Raw genomic sequence first — 16,902 nt, 5'->3', positions numbered from 1 at the left:
CTCTTCATCATTTTTGTAAATAGGTGCAAAATGATATGGTACAAGTCAGTATTAGGAGAAGATGAGGTGAGAAAACATGAATTAATGTGATGATTATTAAATATATATATATATATATATATATATATAAGGTCTTTAAATATGTCTGCTTGTGTCTGTATATGTGTGGATGGATATGTGCGTGTGTGCGACTGTATACCCGTCCTTTTTTCCCCCTAAGGTAAGTCTTTCCGCTCCCGGGATTGGAATGACTCCTTACCCTCTCCCTTAAAACCCACATCCTTTCGTCATTCCCTCTCCTTCTCTCTTTCCTGATGAGGCAACAGTTTGTTGCGAAAGCTTGAATTTTGTGTGTATGTTTGTGTTTGTTTGTGTGTCTATCGACCTGCCAGCGCTTTCGTTCGGTAAGTCACCTCATCTTTTTGTTTTTATATATAATTTTTCCCACGTGGAATGTTTCCCTCTATTATATATATATATATATATATATATATATATATATATATATATATATATATATAAAAAACAAAGATGATGTGACTTACCAAACGAATGTGCGGTTGGATATGGGTGTGTGTGCGAGTGTGATAGACACACAAACAAACACAAACCTACATACAAAATTCAAGCTTTTGCAACCAACAGTTGCTTCATCAGGAAAGAGGGAAGGAGAGGGAAAGATGAAAGGATGTGGGTTTTAAGGCAGAGGGTAAGAAGTCATTCCAATCCCTGGAGCAGAAAAACTTACCTTAGGGGGAAAAAAGGAGACATATACACTCGCACACGCACACACATATCCATCTGCACATACACCATACCATACTTTGGTGTATGTGCAGATGGATATGTGTGTGTGTGTGTGCGAGTGTATACCTGTCCTTCTTTCCCCCTAAGGTAAGTATTTCCGCTCCCGGGATTGGAATGACTCCTTATCCTCTCCCTTAAAACCCACATCCTTTTGTCTTTCCCTCTCCTTCCCTCTTTCCTGATGAAGCAACTGTTGGTTGCGAAAGCTTGAATTTTGTGTGCAGGTTTGTGTTTGTTTGTGTGTCTATCAACATGCCAGCACTTTCATTTAGTAAGTCACATCATCTTTGTTTTTAGATATATACAGTATTACAAATACACAGTAGTTTACACACAAAAAATCTGTAAGCAAATTACACACACAAACACACACACACACACACACACACACACACACACACACAAAGTTATAAAAGCAATTGGATGTTTACCATTTATACTGCATCATGTGACCATAGCTTACAAAATCAACTTTTTGCACAAATGTACACTATGTCATCTTACCCTACTTATCAATTTACAACAACAAATCTACTTAAAAAACTGTTGTAGTTTTTACAGTATCTTTGTGACCACAGTTTACAACTGCAGCTTTTCTATAAAAGACACAAATTTGAAAATTAAAAGATATTTACAATAATTTATATGACAACATGATGAAAATGTGATACATAATATCCTACTTCTTTATGCTTATAAACATTAATTTATACTGCAGGAATGTATATGGAGGAGATATTTGTGCAGAGATCCTTGAATTTTGCAGTCTGTTTTACTGTTTCACACTTAACATGATCTATACAAACTTTCCATTATTGCTGTTTGTTACAACAATGATGAACACATTTACAATTTAACATGATAGATATGGCCATGATGTGGAGACAGCATCCAAGCCCAAGGAGGCCTTGGAGGCAATAGGGGACAGAAACTCCAAATTGCTGGAGAACTTAGAACATGGGTGAAAATGGCCAGTATGAGTAGTGCCCCTATGGCCCCCTTCAAAGCATGCGACAACAGGACTGGTGATGGGCAGTCCAACCTGAGATCCCTGGCAATGTCTAGTGGTGGTATGAAGGTGAAGGCTGGGGCCACACAGGAGGCCTTGAACCTGTAATGGGCATGTTCACTTGCTGAGGGGCACCAGAACCACAGCCAGAAGCTGTGTAGTCACAGGCTCATCAGGTGGAGGTATAAACACTGGTGGAAGAGGAGGCTGGAACACCAGTGGACAGGTGGCATCCAGTTACCAGGGTACCGGTGAAGACGGTGGTGCTGCCTAGGTGAGGGGGAGGGGAGGGGTGCCCACCTGAACGTGGAGCTGATTTTGATGGAGTTGAGCCTCCCAGTCATGAGTTCTCGGTGTGTAGACTCAGAAGCTGTTCTGATATGCGATGATTGCTGGCAACCAGTGGAGGTGCCAGCCAAAACCATGCACCCAGACTTCTGTGCCTGGTACAAACTCAGTACAGCAGAACAGCAGAACACAATGGCAGGTGACATCACAAATAAAGGATGTTGAGCAGCATCTGTGGCTGGCACCTGTGGAGAAGCTCGACAGGGCTACAGGAATCCATAGAAGTGATTCGGTAGGCTGTCAAAAAACCTGAAACATTTTTTCATCTATGGGTTGGGTTGTTTGGGGGAAGAGACCAAACAGCAAGGTCATCGGTCTCATCGGATTATGGAAGGACAGGGAAGGAAGTCAGCTGTGCCCTTTCAAAGGAACCATCCCAGCATTTGCCTGGAATGATTTAGGGAAATCACAGAAAACCTAAATCAGGATGGGCGGATGCGGGATTGAACCGTCGTCCTCCCAAATGCGAGTCCAGTGTGCTAGCCACTGCGCCACCTCGCTCGGTTTTCATCTGTCTTAAAGGTGTGAAACATGCATTTCACCTCTCCATTTGATTGGGGATGAAATGGAGGGACCAAATGTGGTGACTGCCTAACCCCACACAGAAATCACAAAACACCTGGGACAGGAATAGAATAGAATAGAATCTTTATTGTCACATGACATGTTATATACAATCATTTGATTGAAACATTGGTGACTGGTCAGTGAATAACTCTATGGCTACCTAAGTATACCTAAAACAAGATACATTAAATTAACCCATATAGACGCTCAGAAATGAGCATTACAACATAAAAAGATAATTACATGTTAGATTTCTTCCTTTTTCTTAAAATGTCCACAGTGGTTTGAAATCATTCTTTTAAAGTATTTTTCATGTTTTTTTCTGTAGTTTATAAATACTGACATACTTCAAAGACCACCTACTTTCACAGAAGTAGTATATATGTTTACATCTAGATATTTAGATACATAGTTCACATTATATGTAGTTTATAAGTATGGACATATACAAAAAGAACATATAGCTCCATTAAAAGGGAACATAAGCATACACATGGAACATAATGTAGAAAAAAATGGAAAACAAAACAGATGTAATATGTCCTACTTGTCTTCCTCATTTATAAAATCATCCACACTGTAGTAGCATTCACGTTTTAAATATTTTTCTGTGTTTGCACAGGTGGATTCTAGCTTGCAGTCCTTCAACTTTGGACGGATTTTATTGCTAAGCTTCAAAGCCATGTAATATGGAGTATTTTCAACTAACGTTAGTCTGTGGCAGGGTAACATGTAATCTTGTTTGTGCCTTGTTTCATAAGTATGTGTAATGAATTTCCCTCAAAAAGATGTGGGTTTTTTAACTCAAAGAGAAGTGTTTCATGTATAAACATGGAAGGAATTGTCAGTAAGTCAAGGCTTGCAAATAAAGGTTTGCATGATTGTCTATTTGTTTGTTCCAGTCATAGCTCTGATAATTTTTTCTGTAGCTTGAACACTCTGAGGAGGCTTCCTTTTTCAGCTCCCCAAAAAATTATGCCATATCTTACAACTGATATAAAATATGCATGATACAAAATTTTCCTAACAGCTAAGTCAGCTACTTTATTCAGAACCCTCCTTGCATAAACAAAACTATTTAACTGCTTCAGAAAGCAATGCACATGATCAGTCCATGACAAGGTTTTGTTTATGGTCACTCCCAGAAATTTGACAGATTCTGCAGTTATCAGTTCTCTGCCTTCCTGAAGTGTACAATTTGTGTTTTTGTTTAGTTTCATAGCATTATTATCTACCAGTTGTCTAGTTCTTGAAGAGTCTGTTTTGTTCTCTGTGGTAATTCTTCGGTGTTTTTACAGCAGATTACTGCTGTTGAGTCATCTGCATACAGAATCGTATCTGAACTTACCTTACCTGTCAAGTCATTTTTATAATACAGAAACAGTAACGGGCCTAGTATGGACCCCTCAGGTACACCTGCTTGTATTTCCTTCCATCTACAGCAAGCTTTCTCGTCCTTATGTTGTATAACTACCCTCTGTTTCCTATTTTTGAGATATAACTTGAACCAGTTTAAAGATTTTTCATGGAAACCATAAGAAGCTAATTTGAGGAGCAGCTGCTTGTGGTTCACCATGTCAAATGCCTTACTGAGGCCACAGAGGATACCAGATACGCTCTCCTTTTTATCAAGGCATTTGCTTATTTTAGTGATTATTTCATTAATAGCATGCACAGTGCTTCGGCACTTCCTAAATCCATACTGATTATTAAGAATAATGTTGTTTTTTATCATATTTTTCTAGTTGGTTACATACTGCTCACTCAAATATTTTAGAAATAATTGATAGTACTGATACTGGGCGAAAATTTTGTATCTTCTCTTGTCTGCCCTTTTTGTGGATAGGTCAAACTTCCACATACTTCAGCCTATCTGGAAAGTGGCCCTCATCAAACAATTGATTTATTATGTGACAGAGTTGGGGTGCAATATTATCACATCCTGCCCTTATTATTTTTGTTGAGACTTCATCCCAACCTACAGATTTGAGATTTTTTAGGGATTTTATAATGTTAGCCACCTCATAGCAGGATACATGAGTGAATTGGAATTCTACTGATCTGGGCTGCATTATATCGCATTATATATGTAGAGGAGGGAGTTTGTCAATTTTGTTAGAATTTATGAAATACTTGTTGAATTCTTTGCAAATATGTCTGGAGTTTGTAATCATTTCCCCATCTGTATCTAATTTATGATTAAAACTTTTTTGTTTTTTCTGCTCCTATTTCACTCCTGACAATTTGCCACACAGCTTTTGATTTATTTGTCGCATCTGATATGTATTTACTGTTTGCCATTTGTTTTGCCTGTTTAACTACTCTACCAAATATTCTTTTGTATTTGTTTACATAACTGACAAACTATGCATCATGGTTGTGCTTTGCTTGCATATGCAGTTTCCTCTTTCTAATACTAGAGATCCTGATGCCTTCAGTTACCCAAGAGTTCTTTTTACAGTTTTTGCCACATGCTGTTATGAACTGAGGTTTGTTGTCAAAAACAAGGGAGACATTCCACAGAAAACATTTTCAAAAGTACACTGACTTTGGTAGTGGCCAAGGAGCTCTGTACCACATATGGACAATGCAAAAACATGTAAATGACCATCACTCAAAATGCATTCAGAAACTGACCCACAAAATATACATGGATGCACTCCTAGAGCTGGGTAGCTGGAGGCCATGGGGAGAACAAAGCCCTGGGAGCTGTCTGTTGACTGTCACACTGAGGACACGCAGCAACCAAATTCTCAAGCTCCTGGTCAATGTTGGGCCAGTACACATGTCTGCAAGCCAAGGTTTTAGTGCAGGAAAAACCCCAGTGACCTTCATATAACAGCTGTAAGAACTCCTGTCACAAACTCCCAGCCATCCTGTGAGATGTGCTGCCCATGGAGATGAGGAAGACCCTTTCTAAAGACTGAGAGATGATGGCACAAGATAATTTAGTTATGAAGCAGATTGGAAACAAGGCCTGAGAACAAGATGACCACCCCTGATAGACAGAGTGGATGACCTGCTTGAGGATAGTGTCAGATAACAGTGTCAGGTACCAGTGATTGAAAACACATCTCCCATTTGACAGGAAGTGATATCCAAATGAAAACCCCTGTGCTCCTATCAATCAAATTTGTGTCCAGGCTAATAGGCAGCGAGGATAAGACAATCACATTGGAATAGTGCCCAGTGTAGTGAAAATGGTTGTCATAGTGATATTTTGAAAGGAACAAGGCCAAACTGTGGGTCACCTTTTTGGGGACCTGGTTGGATGGACTAAATAACAAAACTGATGGCTTGTTGTCAGCAAGAAAATGGAATACTGTGCCTTACAAGAAAAAGTTGAATTTGATGACCACATACACAATGGCCAGAGCTCCTTCTCGACGTGAGAGTAGTGGACCTGTGCTGAACTGAGAGTTTTGGATGAAAACAGCAGTGGCTGCTGCAAGCCATCTGCCACCCTGCCACTCTGTGAGGTATCCGTAGCCAAAACCAATGGTTTGTTGGGATCAAAAGTAGTTAGACAAAATGCTGACCTGAGATGGTCCTTCAGTACAATGAAGACATGGTCACGCACTGAAAGCCAGACAAAGGAAGCATCCTTGTGGAGAAGGATATGGGGTGGTGCACAGTGAGCAATGTCCCGGGAATGAACTGGTGGTAGGCAATTTCACCCAACAAAGCCCACAGTTCTCCCAGTGATGAGGGATGCGGCAGGTTCCTGATGGCCCTGACCAGACACACCAGGATTTGGATGACCTGCAGTATGGTCCAGATTCTCAAAACATGGTTGGAAAAATTTAGACTTCTGACTACTGCAACACAGATCCATGGCCTGAAGTGTTTGAGAAAGGGCCCAGAGAATATGTAGGTGGTTGCTCATTGTATGTTCAGTTATGACAGTGTCAATCAGGTAGGTGAAACAGTGTGGAAAAATGGACAACCTGGGGGGCACTTGTCACCTTAAGCATCAAACACTGTATTATTGTTGTTGTTGTGGTCTTCAGTCCTGAGAGTGGTTTAATGCAGCTCTCCATGCTACTGTATCCTGTGCAAACTTCTTCATCTCCCAGTACCCACCGCAGCCCACATCCTTCTGAATCTGCTTAGTGTATTCATCTCTTGGTCTCCCTCTATGATTTTTACCCTCCACCCTGCCCTCCGGTGGTAAATTGGTGATCCCTTGATGCCTCAGAACATGTCCTACCAACCGATCCCTTCTTCTAGTCAAGTTGTGCCACAAACTCCTCTTCTCCCCAATTCTGTTCAATACCTCCTCTTTAGTTATGTGATCTAACCATCTAATCTTCAGCATTCCTCTGTAGCACCATATTTCGAAATCTTCTATTCTCTTCTTGTCTAAACTATTTATCGTTCATGTTTCACTTCCATACATGGCTACACTCCATACAAATACTTTCAGAAATGACTTCCTGACACTTAAATCAATACTCGACGTTAAAAAATTTCTTGTCTTCAGAAACGCTTTCCTTGCCATTGCCAGTCTACATTTTATATCCCCTCTACTTCGACCATCATCAGTTATTTTGGTCCCCAAATAGCAAAACTCCTGTACTACTATAAGTGTCTCATTTCCTGATCTAATTCCCTCAGAATCAACTGACTTAATTCGACTACATTCCATTATCCTCATTTTGCTTTTGTTGATGTTCATCTTAGATCCTCCTTTCAAGACAGTGTCCATTCCGTTCAGCTGCTCTTCAAGGTCCTTTGCTGTCTCTGACAGAATTACAATGTCGTCGGCGAACCTCAAAGTTTTTATTTCTTCTCCATGGATTTTAATACCTACTCCAAATTTTTCTTTTGTTTCCTTTACTGCTTGCTCAATATACAGATTGAATAGCATCAGGGAGAGGCTACAACCCTGTCTCATTCCCTTCCCAACCACTGCTTCCCTTTCATGTCCCTCGACTCTTACAACGGCCACCAGCTTTCTGTACAAACTGTAAATAGCCTTTCGCTCCATGTATTTTACCCTTGCCACCTTTAGAATTTGAAAGAAAGTATTCCAGTCAACATTTTCAAAAGCTTTCTCTAAGTCTACAAATGCTAGAAATGTAGGTTTTCTTTTCCTTAATCTTTCTTCTAAGATAAGTCGTAGGGTCAGTATTGCTTCACGTGTTCAAACATTTCTACAGAATCCAAACTGATCCTCCCCGAGGTCGGCTTCTACCAGTTTTTCCATTCATCTGTAAAGAACTCGCATTAGTATTTTGCAGCTGTGACTTATTAAACTGATAGTTAGGTAATTTTCACAACTGTCAACACTTGCTTTCTTTGGGATTGGAATAATTATGTTCTGCTTGAAGTCTGAGGAAATTTCGAATGTCTCATACATCTTGCTCACCAGATGGTAGAGTTTTGTCAGGACAGGCTCTCCCAATGCTGTCAGTAGTTCTAATGGCATGTTGCCTACTCCAACGGCCTTGCTTCGACTTAGGTCTTTCACTGTTCTGTCAAACTCTTCACGCAGTATCATATCTCCCATTTCACCTTCATCTACATCCTTTTCCATTTCCTTAATATTGTCCTCAAGAACATCGCCCTTGTATAGACCCTCTATATACTCCTTCCACGTTTCTGCTTTCCCTTCTTTGCTTAGAACTGGGTTTCCATCTGAGCTCTTGATATCCATGCAAGTTGTTCTCTTTTCTCCAAAGGTCTCTTTAATTTTCCTGTAGGCAGTATCTATCTTACCCCTCGTGAAATAAGCCTCTACATCCTTACATTTGTCCTCTCGACATCCCTGCTTAGCCATTTTGCACTTCCTGTCGATCTCATTTTTGAGACGTTTGCATTCCTTTTTGCCTACTTCACTTACTCCGTTTTTGTATTTTCTCCTTTCATCAATTAAATTCAGTATCTCTTCTGTTACCCAAGGTTTTCTACTAGCCCTCGTCTTTTTACTGATCCTCTGGTGCCTTCACTATTTCATTCCTCAAAGCTACCCATTCTTCTTCTACTATATTTTTTCTCCCATTCCTGTCAATTGTTCCCTTATGCTCTCTGCTCTGCTCTGCACAAACTCTGGTGTAGTCAGTTATCCAGGTCCCTTCTCCTTAAATTCCCCCCTTTTTGCAGTTTCTTCAGTTTTAATCTACAGTTCATAGCCAATAGATTGAGGTCAGAGTCCACATCTTCCCCTGGAAATGTCTTACAATTTAGAATCTGGTTCCTAAATCTCTGTCTTACCATTATATAATCTAGCTAGTTGGCATATAAACTTGTATTACTGTAGTAGGCATGGGCTTCGTGTCTATCTTGGCCACAATAATGTGTTCACTATGCTGTTTGTAGTAGCTTACTCGTACTCCTATTTTTTTATTCGTTATTAAACCTACTCCTTCATTACCCCTATTTGATTTTGTATTTATAACCCTGTATTCACCTGACCAAAAGTCTTGTTCATCCTGCCACCGAACTTCACTAATTCCCACTATATCTAACTTTAACCTATCCATTTCCCTTTTTAAATTTTCTAACCTACGTGCCCGATTAAGGGATCTGACATTCCACACTCCGATCCATAGAACACCAGTTTTCTTTCTCCTGATAATGACATCCTCTTGAGTAGTCCCCGCCCAGAGATCTGAATGGGGGACTATTTTACCTCTGGAATATTTTACCCAAGAGGATGCCATCATCATTTAATCATACAGTAAAGCTGCATGCCCTCAGGAAAAATTACGCCTGTAGTTTCCCCTTGCTTTCAGCCGTTCGCAGTACCACAACAGCAAGGCCATTTTGGTTAGTGTTACAAGGCCAGATCAGTCAATCGTCCAGACGGTTGACCCTGCAACTACTGAAAAGGCTGCTGCCCCTCTTCAGGAACCACACATTTGTCTGCCCTCTCAACAGATACCCCTCCATTGTGGTTGCACCTACGGTATGGCTATCTGTATCATTGAGGCACGCAAGCCTCCCCACCAATGGCAAGGTCCATGGTTCATGGGGGGAAAACAACAATGGTACTAGGCTGAGTCACTGACCTATTGGTAATGTCGACCATGCATTTGCTCAGCAAGTGTATTTGCAACTTACTATATTGGAAGTATTGTGAAGTGCTAGACAATTTTAAACAAAAAGTGTTTTAGCTGTCAATTTCACTGATCCTATATACAAATAAACAGTGTCTACTTATAATCAGAAAGCAACAGTACATCTTTTTCTCATTTTCTAGGTTCCAGTTAGATGTCATAAGACTGTATTAAGCAGCATAGTGATAGCACATTGCTAACACAGTGTAGAGATAAAGTTTGTAACACGTTTTTTGTAATATCTATTACATTCTGTACTCATCACTGTTTCTCCTTTTCAAACATGCCCCACACCGCCCAGTAAAACACTCTGTCTCTCTCTCTCTCTCTCTCTCTCTCTCTCTCTCTCTCTCTCTTACACACACATTCATAGAGAGAGAGAAGAGAGAGAGAGAGAGAGAGAGAGAGAGAGAGAGAGAGAGAGAGAGAGAGAGAGAGAGAGAGAAGAGGGTGTTCTGTTCTTAAGATGATGTGACCAATGACAACATTCCTGTTAGAAAAAATATTTTATTTTTTTTTCAAATCCATTTTGTATGTGTTCTGTAGAACTTCACTAATATGTAATAATTTCTGATTTCAGTCAGTTCTGACATCAAGAATAAAAGGAACATTACTCTACTTTTTAATGGAGTGGACACAATTGCTGACATATATCTGAATGAAAATTACATTGGTTCAACAGAAAACATGTTTCTTCGATACTTTTTCCCAGTAGAAGATTATATACAGGTATGTTCATACTGTAAGATGAGGTGCAAAGTATTTCAATCCTTAAAATCAATATTACATCAAGACTGTTAAAATTTTATGATATGTTAAGAGAAAGTGAGATTTGTATTTTGAAGAATTATGAAAAGGGTAGACTGTGACTCACTGTAAAGATGACATGTTGAGTTTCTAACAGGCATAACAATAAGACTGTTACACATCGAGCTTTTGGTCAAAGTCTTCTCCAGAAAGGAAAGGAAAACACACATACACATATTCACACAAGCAGGCACAACTCACACACACAACAGCTATCTCTGGCCACTCTCGCCAGACAGCAGCTGTTGGACTGAATGAAAGCAGCAATCTAGAATGGGGCAAGGAAGGAGGAAAAGATAGCAGGGTATGGGCAGGGGGTAGAGAAGAGCACTGTCTGGCAGAGCATGCAGGGACTAGACAGTGGCCGGACAAAGTTGCTAGGCAGATGGTAAAATATTGGCAGGTGCATTGGCAAAAAGCAGTCCACAACGAGGGTGAGGGGACGTGACCTGGCAGGAAATGACAGGACAGATGGGATGGGAACTGTTGGGCAGAGGGTTGGGGACAGTAGGTTATCATAACTTGAAACTGGGATAATTTCAGGAACAGAGAATGCATTGTAAGGATAACTCCCACCTGTGCAGTTCAGAAAAGCTGGTGGTGGAGGGGAGGATCCAAATGGCCTGGGTTGTGAAGCAGCCATTGAAGTGAAACATGTTATGTTCAGCTGCATGTTGTGCTATGGGCTGGTGCACTTTGCTCTTGGCTACAATTTGGCTGTGGCCATTCATCCTGATGGACAACTGGTTGATAGTCATGCCAACATAAAAAGGTGTGCACAGATAGCAGCAGAGTTGGTATATGACATGGCTGCTTGCACAGGAGGCCTGGCCTTAAATAGAGTAGAACAAGCCCATGACAGGAGTGGAATAGGAACTATTTGGTGGGTGGATTAGGCAGATTTGCACTTGGCTCCTCTACAGAGATATGACCCCTGTGGCAAGGGGCTGGGATTGGGAGTGGCATAGGGATGGACTAAGATGTTGTGGAGGTTGGGTGGGCAACAGAACACCATTTAGGGGAGTGGGAAGAATCTTGGGTAGGATGTCTCTCATTTTAGGGCATGATGATAGATTATCACTAGGGCCTATATTTCTGAAAGACAGAGCTGCCGAATAACTACAGACACAATTGAAACAATGAGTGAGGAGAGTAAAAAGGGCCCTGAGACTGTGACCATGTGTATGTGAGTTTTGCTTGTGTGTGTGTGTGTGTGTGTGTGTGTGTGTGTGTGTGTGTGTGCGTGTTTATGTGTTTTCTACTGCAGAAGAAAGACTTTTTCTGAAAGGTTTAACATTTTAGCAGTCATTTTCATTGAGCCTACCTACCACTCAATACCTCCTCTGTACGGTGAGAAGCAGTCTATGTTTTCCGTATGTTATGCAACAAATTGACATAAAATTGGAACATGTGAGATATAGACACATATCTCACATCTTGTTGTAGTTCTTGATACATGTAGTGACACTGTTATCAGTAATCTCCCCTGTCCATATACACAGCTCCAGATTAGGTTTATGAAAAGAATGTTGCAGATGGCATTATCTCACCTCATGCACACTCTGTGGGGCTTAAGTTTGGTCACTTGCAGATAATTAAAAGGTCAATCTTTTTTCAAACCATAACTCATCTACCGGTGCAGGCTTTATAGTTTTCTCACTGGATATACAAAAAAGGGGCGAACAATTCTTGTTAAGGTGTAAACACAAGAAATGCTGCAATTTTTGTTGTACAAAATGTTGATCCATCACTGAAAATTATTTTCCTCAAGTTTTAGTCTTCTTAGCATATAATATTGTACTATATTTGATTAACATTAAAATTAATGTCCTTTACAATTTTTTCCTGAGAACAAGCTACCTTCTTTGAGACACCAGGGCATGATATTACATGATCCAGGGAAACAAAACTGATTTCAAAGCTGTTAAAACTTAAATACATCTTTTTCCTTGAAGTTGTGACCAGCAGAGCATCTTTCTCTTTCAAAGATTTGTTTCATTTACCTCTGTTCTGTCTAAGTATTTGTCCACATGAGAATTTGCATTATAGATATCTTCTTGGTAGTTTTTTAGTCTAAATTTTAAAAAAAAATATTATTACAGTGGACAAGAGTAGAAAATGCAACAGAGTAGTGAGAAATTGTCAACAGTTTGAAGAATGGAGATGTGACAAGTGATAGTATTATCATTGGTGCTGTAGCAGTTGTGCCTATAATTTACAGAGAAAGAGCCCTGATCTTAAAATTTAGAGGTAATTTAGGAGTACTACAGACAGAATTAGAACAGTTGAAAGCTACAGTTATCAACCATAAAGTTAGGGAGCTGCAATTGTCAGACATAAAGGCAGGAAGAGGCAGAGGAGTGAACTGTGTCCAACCTGCCAAGTGAGACAAGAGGTTCAAGAAATGTTGCAAGTCTCTGCTTTTAGTCTAGATGCCTCCAGTAGCTAAACTGTTTTGGAGACTATGGACAAAAGTGTGCAGACAACTCAAGGAGTTCAGAAACACCCGGGCAAGACAAGCAAAAAAGAGGAAGCTAAGTGTAGTAGTAGTTAGATGGTTAAAAAGACCTGGATGTTCCTTCTGTGACTGAATAATTATGAGAGGGAAATGTCTGAACTAGTAAAGTATGCTCTGGATTGTGAAGTCCAAGTAATGAATATTTTTAAGCCAAGTTCAGGGCTCAGAGATGTCATGAGTGATGTAGAATCTTTGGAGGAAGGTCTTCATAAAGAATATTGTGTAGTGATGATTGGGGGAGTCAGGAACAGTTTGGACCATAACCTTACAGCATGAAGCACACCACTGGCAATGCTTCTGCCACAGTGTGAAGACTGTGCCACTCTTTGAGAATTATGATAAGACCTGGATGAAACTTCTATTGACATTTAAATGCAGAGCTCCAGGAATCATCCAACAGAGGGGGAGGGGGCTGTGGTGAGGGGGTGGGAAATCAGATATGGGCATTATAGATCATCATCCATCACAAGGGTGCACCCAACACAAAACACTCTACACTTGAATGCTTCCAGTAACAGTATACTTACATGACTAGTTTTCAGAAACTTTAAATGTATCTTGAGTAATGCCTGTTAAATGTCAGTAATTTCTTACACTTTCCTTAAGCTCTGTCTTTCCAAAAGACAGAGTTGACAAATTACTACAGACACAATTGGAACAATGAGTGAGGAAGCAAAATACAGCAACTTGCACAGTACAAAGGATAACAATTAAAATGTATTTTGCCTTTTCTGTTAAAGCCCACTAAATGAGAAAAACAACTTTTCAAATCAACACCAGGGAGAGACAAATCTAAATTTATTTTGAAAGATAAGCTTTTAACAGAACATCATTTGGAAGTTATGGAAACTGAACTACTTTCGATCATTAATTTTATCACATTACTGTTGGTATAATGTGAAGAAAGAGAGAGTGACTGTATTCACAAGAAGAGGAATGAAGTCCCAGGCCTTATACTTCACTTGCATCTAACAGCTCTTTAAGTACTCTACATTAGTAATGGATACACAAGATTTAAGTTCTGACACTCATTTTTCTCTCGCTCTGTTTATGAATGGTACAAAAAAGGCAATGTGAAAGTCTTGTATGCTCAATGCTCCACAGCTTGTTAGTATTTATTAAAAGGCATCTTGCTGGGCACAATGAACTGCATGTAAACATACTGAATCACCAACTGGCAATTAAATACTTTTATATGCAGCTCACAGAGCACAGCAACATGTCTTTTAACAGGAAAGGATGTAACCGTCAGTGGTACAAGGTGTCCTGTTCAGTTCACTGAATAGTGGCTTGTGGGGTATGTAAATAGCTGTAGGACTTAGAAACAAAAATTAAAACTTCATAGATTAGTAAATTCTGATTAGAGATTCCCTATTTGTAATTGCTGAGTCAGTAATAGTATTTTTGTTCTGTACCCAGAAGTGTAATTGGTATAAAGCACACTATAAGTTTTGCTGTCACATGAGATATTTATATCATGACCCTATGATGCATCAAGCACTTGCTATCATAAAACCACTCTTTTTATTTGAGTCACAACAATTTTTTGGCAATCAGACTTTTTTTAAGTATTGTGTCAGCTTCAATACTATCATGATTATACAGTTGCATAGTTAAAGTTATTCATGCAAGGAATGCTCTCGTCCCATTTTGCATCTTTTCCTTTCCAAATTTCTGCCATTCTCCTAGATCATAAACTTTACAGTTGCAATAGACTCCTTGCTGTCAGCTGCTAGTGGGTATTGCTCACTCCCCTTGCACTTTTGGTTTTTTGCATACTGTGACCATGCTCAGAGCAGTGAGTTATAGCACAGACATGACTTGAAGTAAAACATTAATTATTCCTCTCAATACATCATAGGAACCTGAGTCCTGGCACACATTGGATGAGGCTTTCTGTGTAAAATTGCTGCATGCCTACAATATTAGAAAAAAGATAGACTGCTACTCACCATCAAGATGACCTGTTGAGCTTCAGACAGACCCAATGAAAAAGCTGTTACACAATACAGCTTTCAGCCAAGGCTTTCTTCAGCAAAAAAGAACACACACACATTCAAACAAGCAACTACACCTCATCCACACATGACTGCTACCACCAGCAAACATTGGCAGAGAGAAGCACACAAAGAGGATGAGTGAATGTGAAAGTGGAGGAGGTGATAGGACAAGGGGGTGGCAACTGTTGGGTGGAAGATGTGGGGTGGGTTCCCATAGTTTAAGGCTGGTATAATTTTGGGAATAGAGAATCTGTTGTAAGTTGTAAGTTGGTAGTCCTATCTGCACATTCCCAGAAAAGCTGCTGGTGGCAGTAAGGATCCAGATGGCCTGTGTTGTGCCACAGGGTGTCTACTTTGTTCTTGTCCACAAATTGGCAGTGTCTGTTCATCTTGGTGGACAGCCAGTTGGTAGTCATACCAATTAAATAAACTGTGCAGTGGTTGTGGCATAGCTGGTATATGATATGGCTGCTTTCACAGGTGCCCTGGCCTTTGATGGGTAAGATAAGCCTGTGACAGGACTGGAATAGGAAGTGCTGGCTGAGTCAATTGGGCAGATCTTGCACCTGGGGTCTTCTGCTTGTGCCAAGGGGTTGTGATTGTAAGTGGCATAAGGTGGACTAGTATGTTGTGGAGTTTAGCTGAGTAATGGAACACCATTTCAGGAGAGTTAGGAAGGATCTTGGGTAGAATGTCCCTCATTTCAGGGCATCATGATAGATAATAAAAGCTGTGACTAGGCTATGGTTCAGTTGTTCCAGTCTGGAGTGGTAACAGGTGATGAAGGGGGCGGTAATCTGTTTGCAGACTAGGTTTGGGGTATAGTGCCTGTTTGTGAAGGCCTTGCTAAGACATTCAGCCTACTGTGAAAGCTGGGAAAGGGAGTTTTTGTCACATATCTTGCACATACAACATTCCTGGGTGGCAAGGCTGTGTGGGGAGGATTCTTTGGTGTGGAAGGGATGGCAGCTGTGAAAATGCAGATACTGTTGGTGGGTGGTGAGTTTAATGTGGACATAGATGTCAATTGAGCCATCAGAGAGGAGGTCAACATGTAAGAAGGTGGCACATTGGCTTGCAGAGGACTGGCTGAAGTGGATGGGAGAGTTTTGGGAGACTAGAGAGGTTTCCTTTAGATTGCCCATAAACAGGTTGACATAGGAGAGTGTCATGCAGGTGTCCATGGCCGTGCTGCATATTTGTTTGTATACCTTCCCTTCAAAGGAGACATAGTTATGTGTTAGGATAACAGTTTGTTAGGCGATTCACATATTGGGTTTGGAGTCTGAAAGACGTTGGGAAAGGCAGTGTTCAGTTGCAACAAGACCACGGGCATGAGGTACGTTGGTGTATGGGAAAGTGGCATCAACAGTGACAGGTAGGGAACCAGGAGGCAAAGGAGTGGGGATGGTAGAGAGTTGATGAAGGAAGCAGTTGGTATCTTTGATGATGGATACTAGATTATGAGCAATTGGGTGAAGGTGTTGGTCAATGAGGGCCAAAATCCTTTCATTGGGGGCATAATAACCAGGTACAATGGGGCTTCCATGTTTTTTGGGTTTGTGAAATTTGAGGAGCATGTAGAAGATGGGTGTGTGGGCAGTCATAAGGATGAGTAGAGAAATGGATGCAGGGAGAGGTTCTGGAAAGTGCCTAAGGCTTTAAGTAGGGATTGGAGGTTATGTTGGACTCTTGGGATATCATCACTCTGGCAGAGTTTATAGATGGACGAGTCAGGTAATTGGCAGAAGCCTTCCACCAGATACTTACTGCAACTCAACATGA

At 40.5% G+C, this 16,902-nt stretch overlaps 1 protein-coding gene across 2 annotated transcripts in view; it reads left to right on the top strand.

The window, feature by feature from the left end:
- Positions 1-16,902, top strand: part of LOC124612771 (beta-mannosidase-like) — a 298,303-nt gene that overhangs the window by 63,507 nt on the left and 217,894 nt on the right. For both annotated transcript variants that reach the window (XR_006979569.1, XM_047141165.1), the window contains exon 3: positions 10,373-10,521. Coding sequence is in view for 1 of the 2 variants with exons in the window: in XM_047141165.1 (XP_046997121.1) it covers positions 10,373-10,521 (149 nt within the window). In the remaining variant the exon portion in view is untranslated. The remainder of the gene's footprint in view (positions 1-10,372; positions 10,522-16,902) is intronic.

This window comes from Schistocerca americana, chromosome 4 (assembly GCF_021461395.2).
Source record: "Schistocerca americana isolate TAMUIC-IGC-003095 chromosome 4, iqSchAmer2.1, whole genome shotgun sequence".
NCBI classification, from domain to species: Eukaryota; Metazoa; Arthropoda; class Insecta; order Orthoptera; family Acrididae; genus Schistocerca; species Schistocerca americana.
Note: the sequence above shows the minus strand (reverse complement) of the source record. Positions and strands in the feature narration are given on the sequence as shown.